Genomic DNA, 14,675 nt, shown 5'->3' on the forward strand with positions numbered 1-14,675 from the left:
TTTCACCACACAAGAGAGAAGACTTATCAAAATGTCATATCAGATCAAGACTGCCACTGATAAAGATTAACGAATTAATAAAAATGGACTAAGCTTTTTTTTTTTTTTTTAACTTGACTAAAGTAGTGTTTATCTGAACTGTCTGTGCCTATGGTATATATTTGGATTAATCAAAACTCAAAAAAAGGAACCATGCATAAATTTCGTGCATACCTGACACAACTTAAAAATACATCCCAAGTATGGCATTTAAGTTAACATACTGCAAATTCGTCCTCCTCAAACAATTCCCTCCCATTTTCAAGTGTTTGGGGAAAAAACATGAGTCTTGCAATGTGCCTGAAGATCATCATTAGTATCAGTTGCATCTTTACTTACTTTGAGACTCCAGTATAAATATTTTTACTGTCCCCTCAACTTTCCACGGGTAGGTGTTACAGAAAAGTTCTAGTGTACATACTGCTTTCACTTTAAGAGTTCATTCACTGGTTGCAGTTAAAGTGTGTCACTTCAGGACTAACTACAGAAAATGCTTCTTTTGTGCAGACTGCAACATTACTTGATACATTTTCCACGCATCATCCAGAATTCTAGAGAATTGCAAACTACTTTTGTCATACAGATGTAGTTTAAGTGTTGATGCTTTCAAGAAAGAGCAAAGTTTACTACCAAAAATGACAACCATCGCAAGAAATAGATTTCAATAGCAATAGTGATTTTAAATGTATACAGATATAGGGCTTCTCAATTCAAATGATCCCAAAGTTCTATAAAAAAAAACATACAAGAATCACTTAATCCACCACTGAAACGCAGCTACTTTTGGATTAGCATATCAGAGCTGTTCAACAGCGCAAAATAGCACTATGGAATAATTTAAGAGAAATGAAAAATATCACTTGCATTTGAAATTCTGGTATGGGAGGGTTAGTTGAGCAACAGTTGGATCAGTTGGAAATTAGGCAAGATAATGAGCAAAAGCTTCCTCCATAGCTTAAAATATGTGAAACATCCAATGTCAATCTCACGTGAATAGCATTTCCTGTCTCCCAGAACCACTGGTTCTATATCGACTCACAGAGAAGAGTGTAATGTACTAAATTACCCAAACCAGGAGTGGCGAGTTGTATGGGCCTGTGGTGCCGCCGCCCGGCCCCTCCTGCTGCCCCCAGATGATTTAAAAGACCCTGGGAGCCCCCAGCCACCGCCACCACCAGCAATACAGCGGGACTGCCCATGTTACAGCAAGACTGCAGCAGCATTGTGACGTGGGCAGTGTAGTCACACTTTATTGCTGGGGGAAGGTCTCCCAGCAATAAAAAATAATCACCCCGAATGAGAGGTGGTAGCTTTATCGCCGGGAGCACTGCTTGTACCGACACTTTTCAGCGCTAAAATTTTTGTCGCTCAGGGGTTTGTTTTTTCACACTCCTGAATGACTGAAGTTTTAGCGCTGAAAGTGGAAGTGTAGAAACAGCCGAAGGCAGCTTCCTGCCCACCCGCTCCACATCACTCCGGGAAGCAGCCGGCATGTCCCTGCAGCTCTGGGGAGAGGGTGAGGGAGTCTCCGTGCGCAGTCCCTTCCCCAAGTGCCAAGTCATTGCAAGAGGGGTGTACGGGTCGTTTTCAGAAGCTGGCACTGCACGAGGTAAGAGCTGACCCCCTGCTCTCCCCCGTACCCCAACCCCCTGCCCCAGCCCAGAGCCCACACCCAGTACCCAAACTTCCTCCCAGAGCCTTAGGCCAGGGGGGAGGGGGCAGGACTTGGACATCCTTTGGGCATCACCAAAAATTATCCAAACCTGCCGCTTCTGACCCAAACCACACATTTCGCACATGTCCCCATCTAAATACTCTTCCTTGCCTTATTCTACTTACCACACGGGGTTCTGATGAAGCCACAATACAAACTAGAGACTGAAATACAGTGCCTATGATTGAGTGACACTTTCTTACCAACAGATCAAGGCACAGAGAGGAAATATGGATTTTAAGTTGGCACTCACTAACATTCACAAGCCTGTGAATAAGGGAGGAAGCAGTAGATGTGATGTATCTTAACTTTAGTAAGGCTTTTGATACTCTCTCACATGACCTTCTCAAACAAACTAGGAAAATACACCTAGATAGAGCTACAATAAGGTGGGAGCACTGGCTGGAAAACCGTTCCCATAAAGTAGTTATCAGTGGTTCACAGTCAAGCTGGAAGGACATATTGAGTGGGGTCCCGCACGGATCACTTTTGGATCCGGTTCTGTTCAACATCTTCATCATAATGGCATAGAAAGTACACTTATAAAGTTTGCAGATGATACCAAGTTGGGAGGGGCTGCAAGTGCTTTGGAGGATAGGATTATAATTCAAAATGATCTGGACAAACAGGAGAAATGGTCTGTAGTTAATAGGATGAAATTCAATAAGGAAAAATGCAAAGTACTCCACTTGGGAAGGAACAATCAGTTGCACACATACAAAATGAGGAAGGAGTATTGCAGAAAGGCATCTGGGGGTCATAGTGAATCACAAGCTAAATATGAGTTAACATTATAACACTGTTGCAAAAAAAGCAAACATAATTGTGAGATGTATTAGCAGGAGTTGTCATAAACAGACAGCTAACAGTTAATGTTCTTTTACCTGTAAAGGGTTAACACAGGGAACCAAACACCTGACCAGACGACCAATCAGGAAACAAGACTTTTTCAAATCCGGGTGGAGGGAAGTTTTGGGTGTGAGTTCTTTGTTCTTGGTCTGTTTTTTCTCGGCTCTGAGAGGGACCACAGGAATCTCCAGGCTTTCTAATCTTCTGTTTCCAAGTTGTAAGTACAAGGATAGTAAGACAATAGGTTTATATATTTTTTTTGTATTTACATGTGTGTAGTTGCTGGAGTGTATTCTTTTTGGATAAGGCTGTTTATTCATTTTCTTTAAGCAACTGACCCTGTATATTGTCACCTTAATACAGAGACCATTTCATGTCCTTTTTCTTTCTTTTTAAGACCTGTTGGAGTTTTTCTTTAGTGGGGACTCCAGGGAATTGAGTCTGCAGCTCACCAGGGAATTGGTGGGAGGAAGGAGTCAGGGGGAAAATCTCTTTGTGTTAGATTTACTAAGCCTGACTTTGCATACCCTCTGGGTGAGGGGGAAGAGAGATTAGCTCTCTCGGTGCTTGTGTTTCTAGGACTTGAAACAGGGAGGGTAGAATCCCTTTGTTTAGATTCACGGAGCTTGCTTCTGTATATCTCTCCAGGGACCCAGGGAGGGAACACCTGAGAGGGGAGGAGGGGGAAGGGAAATGGTTTATTCCCCTTTGTTGTGAGACTCAAGGAATCTGAGTCTGGGGGTCCCCCAGGGAAGGTTTTGGGGAGACCACAGTGAGCTAGGCACTGTATAATTCCCGGCTGGTGGCAGCAATTACCAGGTCCAAGCTGGTAACTAAGCTTGGAGGCTCTCATGCTAACACCCATATTTTGGACGCTAAGGTCCAGATCTGGGAAGAAATGTTATGACAGGAGTGTTGTAAGTAAGTAATTATTTCACTCTACTCCACACTGATTAGGTCTCAACTGGAGTATTGTGCCCAGTTCTGGGTGCCATATTTCAGGAAAGATATGGACAAACAAAGATATGGAGAAAGTCCAGAGAAGAGCAATAAAAATGACTAAAAGTCTAGAAAACATGACCTGAGGAAAAATTGAAAAAATTGGGTTTGTTTAGTCTGGAGAAGACATGGGGAAGGACGGACACAATAACAGTTTTCAAATACAAGGAAAAGGGAGAAAAATTGTGCTCCTTAACCTCTGAGTTAAGGTTGGACATTAGAAAAAACTTCCTGTCAGAGTAGTTAAGCAATAGAATAAATTGCCTAGGGAGTTTGTGGAATCTCTATCATTGGAGATTTTTAATGAGCATCTGTCAGGGATGGTCTAGATAATACTTAATCCTGCCATGAGTGCAGGGGACTGGACTAGATGACTTCTTGAGGTTCCTTCCAGTTCTACAATTCTATGATTAAAATAAATAGATAGCTAATTTAATACCTATTTCTTAGAGAGTTTTCGGTCACTGATTTATTGCTATATGTTCAGTCTCCTTCCAGTTGTGGAAGGGTTTCAGAAGTGAAAGTAAGCCAGTGCGGTCCGGTACAGCGTACCAGCAAGAACCAGTATGCCGTGCCAGACCACACCAGTTTCCACAGCAGGGATTTAAAGGGCTCTGGGCTCCCCACCACAGCGGGGAGCCCAGAACCCTTTGAATCCCACCCGCGGCTCCAGCGGCCGGGTTGGGGCCGGATTTAAAGGGCTCAGAGCTCCCGCGGCTGTGGGCAGCCCAGAGCCCTTTAAATCACACCCGCAGCTCCAGCGGCTGGAGCTGCAGTGGGGATTTAAAGGGCCTGGAGCTCCATGGTGGCCTGAGCCCCGGGCCCTTTAATTTGCCCCTGAGCCCCAGGGGCTCCCAGCCACCCTTGCAGCTGGGAGCCCTGGGTTTATTTAAAGGCCCTAGAGCTCCCAGCCACAGCTGGTGCCCCAGGGCCTTTAAATCTTGAGAGACACTGCCTCTTCCGGCTGAGGCCACACCTCTTCCAGATGAGACCATGCCCCCCTCAGGACTCCAGCAGTACCGGTAAGTCTTGTAAGTTACTTTGACCCCTGGGTTGGTTATATATATAGGGAGCCCTTTTGTATTATTCTGCGGTTTTAATTTATGGGACTGTGAAACAGAGACCCACTGGTGGCTCACTACTCTGTGTCAGCAACTCTTATTAGGACTGAGAAACACACTACACCTAACATATTGCTGTCACAGTATTTCTCTATAAAGCACGTCATGTGAGATATCAAATGAAAACCAGTGAGACATTGGTCATCATCATGAAATGTATGTATTAACACTGTAAGAAGACTTATGGATACTTCCTGATATGCTGTAAAGTCTAACAAGACAGAATGGGCAAAGAGGTCTTCTGCTATTCAACTATCTCTGTCTCTAAAGTAAGTTAACCACTGCAAAGCCACTTCACACTTTCAAGTGAAGTAAACAGGAAAAACAAGTTAAAAAGAGGGGTGTAAAGGCAGCATGGCACTGACACCCAGGAACAAGCAGCATGGGAGGAAAGTCTTATCTGAGGGTACTCTTCAAAAGGATACATTTCAAAGGTTTGCTGGACTATAAGAATCCTCTCTGGTTATCCCTTTCACTGATGAACACCCTTTAATACGGAGGGAGGCGATTCATGAAAAATCTGGATCCTGATTTGATTGAAAATCAGCAAGCTCTGCAAAAGGACTTTGAGGGTGAGAAACTCTCTCAGACAAAGGAATGTAGCCTATCAATGTTACAATGAGTCTTTTAGAAGCATGTTAAACTTTTGTTTTATTTGTAAGCATGTTTCCTTTCTGAATACTCACTTGAATCTGTGAATCTCTTTCTGTTAATAAACCTGTATTTGTTTTCACTATAAATAAATTACAGTGTGATATTGTTAGAAAGGACCTGATTTTGAGTTGTAACCTTCCAGTGATATGTAAGTCTCTCTGGAGACAGAGGACCTGGTAATTACTATGAGTATCTAGTGATAGGGGCTGGGAACTAGCGGGAGGCACTAAAGGATGGCAGAGCTGAGATTGTTTGAGTGGCTAACTGGGGTGACAGGCAACTGACACTCAGTTTAGCACCAGCAAGTCTCTCTCTTGCTGAGGTAGGGGAAAGTATCTGAGGACTAGTGGTACTTAAGTGGAGCTAGCCTGCATCCATAATGCAGAGTGGTCGTGTTAGCGCTGACTGAGTTGTTCTAATTCAAGCTTTAGCCTGCACCCCCCGATAGACCAGCTATCTCGAGTTAAATCACCACCACACTTGACGATGAGTTTGGGGAAACGCTTGGCATCACTACAAAGTTAAGAGGACACGTCTCATTGAACTTCAATGGGACTCATGTCCCTTATGTTAGTATTTTTGTACCGCAAACCAAACTTACTGTAGATATTGATTAGTACTAACTTTGTACATATGAAGTTTGTAATGCCATTCCTCTACTGTCTATGCATTTTCTGCTCTTGAGAGCACCGCTGCAGAGAACTGAAATTAACCAGCATCATACTGTGAATTACAATTTTGGTGTAGTGTTTAAAAGGAAAACGTCCATCTGTTGTTGCTTTTCCTTTCCTTAAACCAGAACCACATCATGCAAAATTGAATGATCCTTACAGAGCAATTTAAAATAGATTGTATGACATTTGTAAAGCAAACCTATTCACAATACTGTAACTGAATAATACACCATAGAATCATGTTCTAACTTCTATATTCCCTAAACAAATGTTTCCTGAACTGTGGTCCACAAACCAGCAGCTGTCTATGGAGTCCCTGCTAGCCACATGGTGCTACTCTCCTCTATGTTTCTAGCTGCTAAACTGCACTCAAAAGAAAATACATTAAATGTTTTCCTAATTTTACTTTAGTTTCCCACGTAAGCAATTGCTGCAGATGCCAGGAGGGTGTTATTTGATCAGCAACAAAGGAGGGGTAGTCCACACTATCATGAGCAGGAAAGGGAGGTGGGTCCACCAGACAATAACTCTGTTAACATGAGCTTTGAACAGTTTGAGAGCCCCCTTCCCTAAACTGTGTGTTCTCCTAGAAAAATAAGCAATTTCCTTAGTTTATCTGAATTATAAATAAGTCTATGTCTTCAGACACGAATATTCATGCATTACTGCTGGGAGCCAAGCAATCTCTCTTTGTTTCTTACTGAATTTTTAATATTAATCTGTATTTTAGATACAATCCTCTGTGGTCTGTTCAAAATGCAGTGGACACCCAGTTCACCTTAAATCAAAATTTTAATCTAGAAAACTCACTTGTTTTTCTCCTGTAAATTACTTATTTTATGTAGCTCAGTTTCAATTTTACATTTTCACTAACTAAGAGGGGAGGTTTTTAAAAATAGAGGAGAATTTGAACAAGGTCAGGATTTATCCACTTGAGGTGGCAAAGAAAAAAAGCCTACTTTTCTAAAAATAAATGTAAAATCATATCATTGAAAGAACTTAGTATTTAAAGCCAGGAAAGGATCAGTAAAGATGCTGGGAAACTGCCCACTATGAACAACTGGAATGAGATTACCGACTCACTTCACAAAGGGTATCCTTCCAATAGAACCTTTAACTAAAGTTAGTTGACTGCTAATTAACTCGGGTTAGCCAATCCATTGGTACACCCTAGTCTTGGCACTTCACGAGTATTTGTTCCACAACAGAAATGGTTTACATTAGGTAGAGGGTAGACATACATTTGTGGAGTGTCCAGACTAATGTGTACAAACGTATTAGATAACTCAAGTTAATTAGCAATCAAATAACTCAGGTTTGAACAACTAGTGTAGACAAACCCACAGATCACCAAACTATTAAATTGAGCCATAGACAGACCAGATTTGAACTAGCGGCAGAGGTTAGATTCCATATATCATTATCTATCCTCCAAACCAAGTCCCCTCTTTGTAAAAGAAGAAAAATTACATATTATCCCTCAATATTCACGGTATGTGTCTTTCAAGAATTCTACATTTTAATTTATAAAATGTTAGCAAGCTCAACTTTTTCTTATCTAACTTTGGGAGCAAATAAGACCACCAATTATTCTTTGAAACCAAACGATTTTCCGTGATTTATACTACCACATTGATATGCTGCCTTACCATACAATATAATCATTTTCATACCCAAATCTATGCATGGACTAACTTCCCAGCTACTTTCCTAACCTATTAAACATTTATTATTCCAGCTGTTTAGTAACACGCTTCAGACACGCTTCAGACCTCTGAAGTGCCATATGTTAACCAAAAGATATCAAGCAATCACAATATCTTCCTATGTTTATTCCTCTTGGAAATCCCTAAATTCCACTGTTTAGTCAATCTACCTCCCTCTCAATACTTACTCATGCTACTTTATCTTAAAGCTGAAATGAAGGCAGAATAGACACCACTAGCATGTGTTATTTATGAAAGGCTTTGAGAGAAATGTAAAAAAATGCTATACAAATAGAAGTTGACTGCTGTTATTAATGGATTAATTCTCCATGTTATCCTGTTCTTCACTTACTCCAGTTATATCCAACAATGCTATTTCTTTCCCATTATTATTTACCTTAGAATTACCTTCCGTGTGGTATTTGGCACAGGATCGGAGCTGAGTCACCCAATATTGTTTTTCCTTTGCATCAGCGGCTAGTACAGAAACAAAAAAGTGCAAGAATTGTGCATAAGCCAATTGACATTACAGAAAAGGGAATGTTTTCAGCACTTGATAACAGTTTAAAAGTACCTTACATAAGTGAAATTAAAAGTCTATTTATTGCATGAGGCCTTGTAAAAGTGCACCAGTCTAAACCAATTTAGTTAAATCAGTATCATTTTCTCAGAGATAAAGCTTAAGCCTCAACCTAAGAAGATACTGTCTGACTGAAGACTTGCATATTAATCAATCACTGAAGTTAGGTAAGTTTTATCAACTTCCCTCCCCAAAAAAATTTTAAGTAAATTCCATTCAGTAAGAGTTTTATAGTCTGACTAAAAATCTCTAAAAACCCTAACATGCTGCCTTGATGCATTGAAAAGCAGCATAAAAGGGCACAACTCAATTTTTCTTCCCTTTGCACACCACCTTTAAAATTACTGGAAAACAGTGTTTGCAATTTATACCAGTATGAATTCTGTAAGAGTGTATTAAATGTATAATTCAGTTATGATGTATCAACTACTAAAAATTCTTATTAGCAAACCACTTTGAATCATTAAATGCCATATCAACATTAAGAACACAAATTCAGCAGTACATGTAATTTTGTATCTCAGATTAATGGTAATTCAAATTATCAAATTAATTTTAGCAATAAGGGAACAGAAGAGGGAATATTTTATTAAATTTCTCATCAGCTATGTTGCCAGTTCATAACAACTTAGCAGCATGTGGCTTATTACTGTGTGTAATCTTGCAAATCTCAGTCAGTAAGCAGAGCACTGCAGAAATTATGAGTACATTAATCGTAACTGTTCAAAAACTAAGCCTCCTTGACAGAAAATCAGTTTGTTGCTTTGCTATGCATCCAAACGTCTATGCAATTTAAATATTGTGTTCAAATCTTTATGCCTCTTTGTTAGGGTTTTGTTTGCTTTACAGTAGATTCTAAAATATGATGGCTAGCTAGTTTGTGGTTTAATTGTTAAATCCAGCCTAACCCTCACCATATTTTTTTTTAAAATACAAGTATATTGAACTGAGAATTGTCACACATCAAGCCAACCAACAATACTGCACCATCCCTATGCCATGGTTATGACACCATAACAGTAGATTGTATAATTTCCTATGGCAATGTACTAAATTGCAAGTTATTTTTCCACTGTATTGTCTAGCATGCAGTAAGGTGGCCATCATCAATATAACTTCTGCTTGATTTTTTGTCATAATTGGGAAAGAAGGTAAAGACAAAAAAGTTACAAGAATGGGAAGAAAGGCTAGTCTTATATAAGCATGTTTAAGTAGTAGCTAGTAGATTACTATACCTCTCAGTTTATACATCTCTCCATTAGCAAAGTATATTACTAACATGTGCGGCACTTCATCACTGAGAGAGATTATAGCTCCAGCTAAAGACAGGGCTCCTCGTGGCTTCTGGTTTTTACTTTGTTCATTCACAAAATACTGCAGAATCCCAGTCTCAAAATCCAGCACAAAGTACCTGTTCAAAGAAACCACAGTTGTATAGTTTTTCACACAGCTACTGAAGAGTAAACATGGGTTAAATTTAATTTAAATTTCACAGAAATGTTAAACAAGGAGGAAAACATTTTTTGTTATATAGTATCCTGTACACTTGAGAATAAATGTATCAAAACAATACCTTTATTTCAGTTTGGTGATAATACAAACGAGTCAAGGTTCAATGAGTGGACATGGGAAAAAGTGTTTCTAATTGAATGTGATCTTTAAAGAAAGTCACCCCCCTCCACTGATACAGATTTCACTGAAACATCCAAAACGTGGTGCCCTGTCAAATATATCTATGTGCCAAAAATGGAAAGCTAGGCGAGTATGGCATTTTATGCCTGTTACTTCTGGGTTTGTGACAAGCCCCTGTGCCTGACAAGGCACTTACTCCTTTTATATCATCTGTCCAGATACCCAGAGACACCTCTGCAGCCATCTGAGTCCACTTGCACTGTATGCAAAAGGATGGCCTTATTTGCCTAATTATATATGCAGATATGACCCCCTCATTTCTCTCAATACCTTTTTTAAAAAAGGTAATATGCAAATACATTTGCATAGGGTTGAGCAGAACACAAGATATTACAAAATATAATCAGAAGGGAAAATATCACATAAGCCCCATTATGACTGGGATTTTCAAAGCTGGTCTAAGGGATATAGACATCCAATTCCCATTAGAAATTAAAGTAGGAATTACAGAAGCCAGCCTCTAGGACTGCAGTTGGTGGGAGCTTGGGGGGATGGAATATTCAAGTCAACAAATCTATCACTCTGCCAATCAAGTTCCAATAGCAGGGGGAAACCCATCCATCCAGATATGCAAATAACTAATAGTAGGCAGCTGTCAGTCCCAGTGAAAATCCATCTGGACAACAGTCACTGACTCAGAGAGTCATCAAGATACAAAGGATGAAAGCAGAAAGACAAGAAACAAATCTTACGTGACCAAATGAAAAGAGAGTTTGCTTAAAGCAGTACTACCTGAGGTAAGCACTTTATTTGAAGCTTACATGTTAAGAAGATTGGTGAAACAGTCAACTATTGATGGGGAAGTCACACAATACTCCAAAAGTATAGCCCACTAAATTTGATAAACATCTATTTACAAAAAGTCCTTACTTTAGTTTGTGTTTTTCACCCTGTCTCTCCCCACCCGGCTTTGAGGGAAGCCTTGGAGAGAACAGAGGAATGACTTTTGTAGCAAACCAATGGAGAGTATATTTATAGGAGATATGTGCAAAATCAAAGTAACACCTCCCATTAAACTTACAGTAGAAGTTCCTAGTTAGTATGACGAGAACTGACATTTTAATCAATAGTAGTTTATAGATCAAGAACATTGCACTTCACCTCAGAATTTGAGATTGCAGCACCCTACATCCTCACGACTTAGTTCTCTGTCTCCTGAACCTATTAGATGACCCCACTTCAATCCACACACTGATTATATGGGCCAATGCATAATAAATCCATTGCTAAGATTACAGTATTTGCCACAGAAATGGAGATACATTTATTGCTACTTGTACAGATGAGATGATTAAGTAGCTAATTCATATTTAGTTTAAATGTAAAATGAAAATGCTTCTACTTTAGTCATCTCAAACTGAGTTATTCTAGCCCAACACTCAGAGCTGGAAACACAAAGCATTTCTACTAAACTTGATGCATATAAATCCATCTTTAAATCATGTACACTGAACCAGGTCTTCAATAATGTATACCCTTTACCAAAGTAGTTGAAAATTCTGTCCTATTTCAGGGAAAATGGTCTACTAAACACAGCAGATAAGACAGAAGATCTTACGCAGATGCAGGTGGCCTCTTATAGCACCTAATAAAAACATGTGGGGGTAATGACACTAAATTAAGCATTTGGCAGGGCATTATTTGTTGTTGTCTTTCTGGATCAAATATTTAATATGGGAACAGAGAACAAAGTTTCATATTGCTATACACAGATTCACATGTCAGCTGCAAAGTGCTATTAGTGATTTACAGTTCTTGTCTGTAAAACTGCAACTTGCCTTCAAAACAAAAACTGGGTGTCATCTTTGACTCAGCCCTATCTCTGGCCCACACATCCAGACTGCCTCTAAATCTTGCCATTGCTGCCTACACAGTATTTCCAGTACTGCCCGGTCTGTCTAGGCTTTCAAAGTTCTTGTCCAAGTCTTTATCTCACATTTCAACTAATAAACTTCACCTCTCTGGCATAATTCCTGCAGTCTCAGACTGCTCAAGTCCACTCAAAGCGGCTGGTAGGACAATCTTCCTGACTCGTTCTAACAGCTTTGTTCCCCACTTTGCATGCCTCCACACTCTCCCTTGCATCAAACAAAAGGATCTTGTCCTCACCTTTAAGGATCTTCATACTTTAAACCTACTCTTCCAAAAATTTTTTACTTTAACAGAGAAAAAGTGAGGTTAATGGTGCAATAAAAACCCCAACCTCAATCATCCACTTCCTCTGACACCTGCCTCTATGCTTTTTGCTATGGGAAAAACTGCCCATCACAAAATTGGTAGAACCACTACTTTCACCTCCCTTCAAATCCCTCCACTTACTGTGATAATGACTAGGGAGGTGATGAGCTGAATCCCCACACAACCACCAGTATTTGGCTGTTTCATCTCTCTGTCACACCTGGTCATGAACTTACAGTTCTGAGCTCTCAGGGGCAAATATTGTCTGTGTGTTACTTGTTTGTATGATTGATATCTATGCACAATGGGATTCTCATCTCTGACTAGGGCCCTCAACGGCTATAATATTAAAATAAAATAACTGATATATATGTTAAATCTAGCAAAGAACACTATTTAATAGCCTACTGAAATTATCAATTCAGTGGACCAGGAAAAGAAGGGCGGGGGGGAACAGAATACTATTAGCAAAGGCTTTGTCTAACATTTTAATCCATTTGTGCTTGTAAGGTAGTGACCAAGCAGTCTATCATTTTCACAAGCCAAGTACAGTTTTACAAAACTTAATATTACCAGCTCACCTATTTATAGTAAAATATTAATATTTAGGCTGGACTTTCCAAAGGAGTCCATGCAAATTAAGTGCCAAACTTTCACTGAAATTCAGTAAGAGCTGGAAATTTTAACTCACATGGGCTCCTTTGGAAAGCCCAACCACAACCTTGACATTTTTGTATTGCATCTCTACAGAAAAAGGTCATACATGGGTTTGGAACATGCAACTTTCCATACTGTATAACTTCCACCCCATTTAGTCAAGTAAAGAGTTGTGTGTATCTCTTCCCTCAAATTGGCTCAACACTTATCCCAAAGCAACAGCCAGAAATTTCAAGTTATTTTAAATAAATGAATAATTCTTATCTTTCAGTAAGAAAAAAAACACAACACAGCAAAAAAAATCAGTATAACTCATATCCTGTTTGGACAAGAGCTTTCATAGGGTAAAGTTTGCAGTATGGCATCTTGAGATACAGGGAGACCATCAGACTGAAATTTAGTCAATTTCAAAAGGAAAGATAAAATTACTTGCATTTATTATACTAGTCCATAAGTCTCCCTGTCAATCTCTGTGATTTTGCATCCTGTTTTCCTACTTTTAAAACATTTTTCCCTCTTCCTTATTGATGTGTGAAAATTTTACAGAAATGAGAGCTGACTCACCAACTATATACGAAACGACACAAAAAGGGTAATAAAAATACATTGTAAAATCCACAATCTAAATAACACTGAAAAGTTAAAGAAAGTATTTTCTCTAATCTTTGTCCAGTATAGCAATTTTAGGAATTTACCTGTTAAATAAGCAGGGTACAAAGAGGTTTCTAAATCATCTTGACCTGAGTGCATCTGTCCAGCAGTCCAACTGACAGTCTCTTTCAGTTTGTCTTCATGACATTACTTACTTATCTAATTAAATAAATTGTTCTCATGAAAGCCTTTCCTGTCCTGGGCTTGAGATCTTATTTACATTGTTTCCGTCCCTTCAATGTTCAGCTGCAAACACATTTACCACCGTTTTAGACAGGTCATCCTTTTGGTCAGCGTATAGTACATTTCGCATCTTAGGGCTTGTCTACATCACAAAGTTGCAGCGCTGGTGAGGGGGTTACAGCGCTGCAACTTAGGAGGTGTACACATCTGCAGGGCATCACCAGCGCTGCAACTCCCTGTTTGCAGCACTGGCCGTACTCCCGTTTTGTCTCGGGTATAGAGGATCCAGCGCTGGTAATCAAGTGTAGACACTTACCAGCGTTTTTCTTGACGTCCGTGGAATAAGCAGGTATCCCAGCATACCTGAGGAAGCCTCTCTGGTAATCAAGCAGGTCTCCTTCCCCGCGGTTTGCTCCGGTGTTCTCCGAATCCCCCCCCAAGCGGGTCTCCTTCCCCGCGGTTTGCAGGGGGGTTCGGGGAACGCGAGAGCAAACCGTGGGGAAGCAGGTCTCCTTCCCCGCGGTGTGCTCTCGCGTTCCCCGAACCCCCGAGCAAGCAGGTCTCCTTCCCCGCGGTGTGCTCTCGCGTTCCCCGAACCCCCAAGCAAGCAGGTCTCCTTCCCCGCGGTGTGCTCTCGCGTTCCCCGAACCCCCGAGCAAGCAGGTCTCCTTCCCTGCGGTTTTCAGGGGGGTTCGGGGAACGCGAGAGCAAACCGCGGGGAAGGAGTCCTGCTTGCACGGGGGTTCGGGGAACGCGAGAGCACACCGCGGGGAAGGAGACCTGCTTGCTCGGGGGTTCGGGGAACGCGAGAGCAAACCGCGGGGAAGGAGACCTGCTTGCACGGGGGTTCGGGGAACGCGAGAGCAAACCGCGGGGAAGGAGACCTGCTTGCACGGGGGTTCGGGGAACACTGGAGCAAACCGGGGAAGGAGACCTGCTTCCCCGCGGTTTGCTCTCGCGTTCCCCAAACCCCCCTTG

The 14,675-nt window shown here is 40.8% G+C and overlaps 1 protein-coding gene across 2 annotated transcripts in view; it reads right to left on the reverse strand.

The window, feature by feature from the left end:
* The window catches only part of OSBPL10 (oxysterol binding protein like 10), a 173,805-nt gene that overhangs the window by 113,695 nt on the left and 45,435 nt on the right, over window positions 1-14,675 (reverse strand). For both annotated transcript variants that reach the window (XM_030551009.1, XM_030551008.1), the window contains exons 2-3: window positions 9,572-9,747; window positions 8,154-8,233 (exon numbers count right to left, since the gene is read on the reverse strand). In XM_030551009.1, the coding sequence (XP_030406869.1) occupies window positions 8,154-8,233; window positions 9,572-9,617 (126 nt within the window). In that variant the 5' untranslated portion in view covers window positions 9,618-9,747. The remainder of the gene's footprint in view (window positions 1-8,153; window positions 8,234-9,571; window positions 9,748-14,675) is intronic.

The sequence above is a fragment of the Gopherus evgoodei genome, chromosome 2 (genome assembly GCF_007399415.2).
Source record: "Gopherus evgoodei ecotype Sinaloan lineage chromosome 2, rGopEvg1_v1.p, whole genome shotgun sequence".
NCBI lineage: Eukaryota > Metazoa > Chordata > Testudines > Testudinidae > Gopherus > Gopherus evgoodei.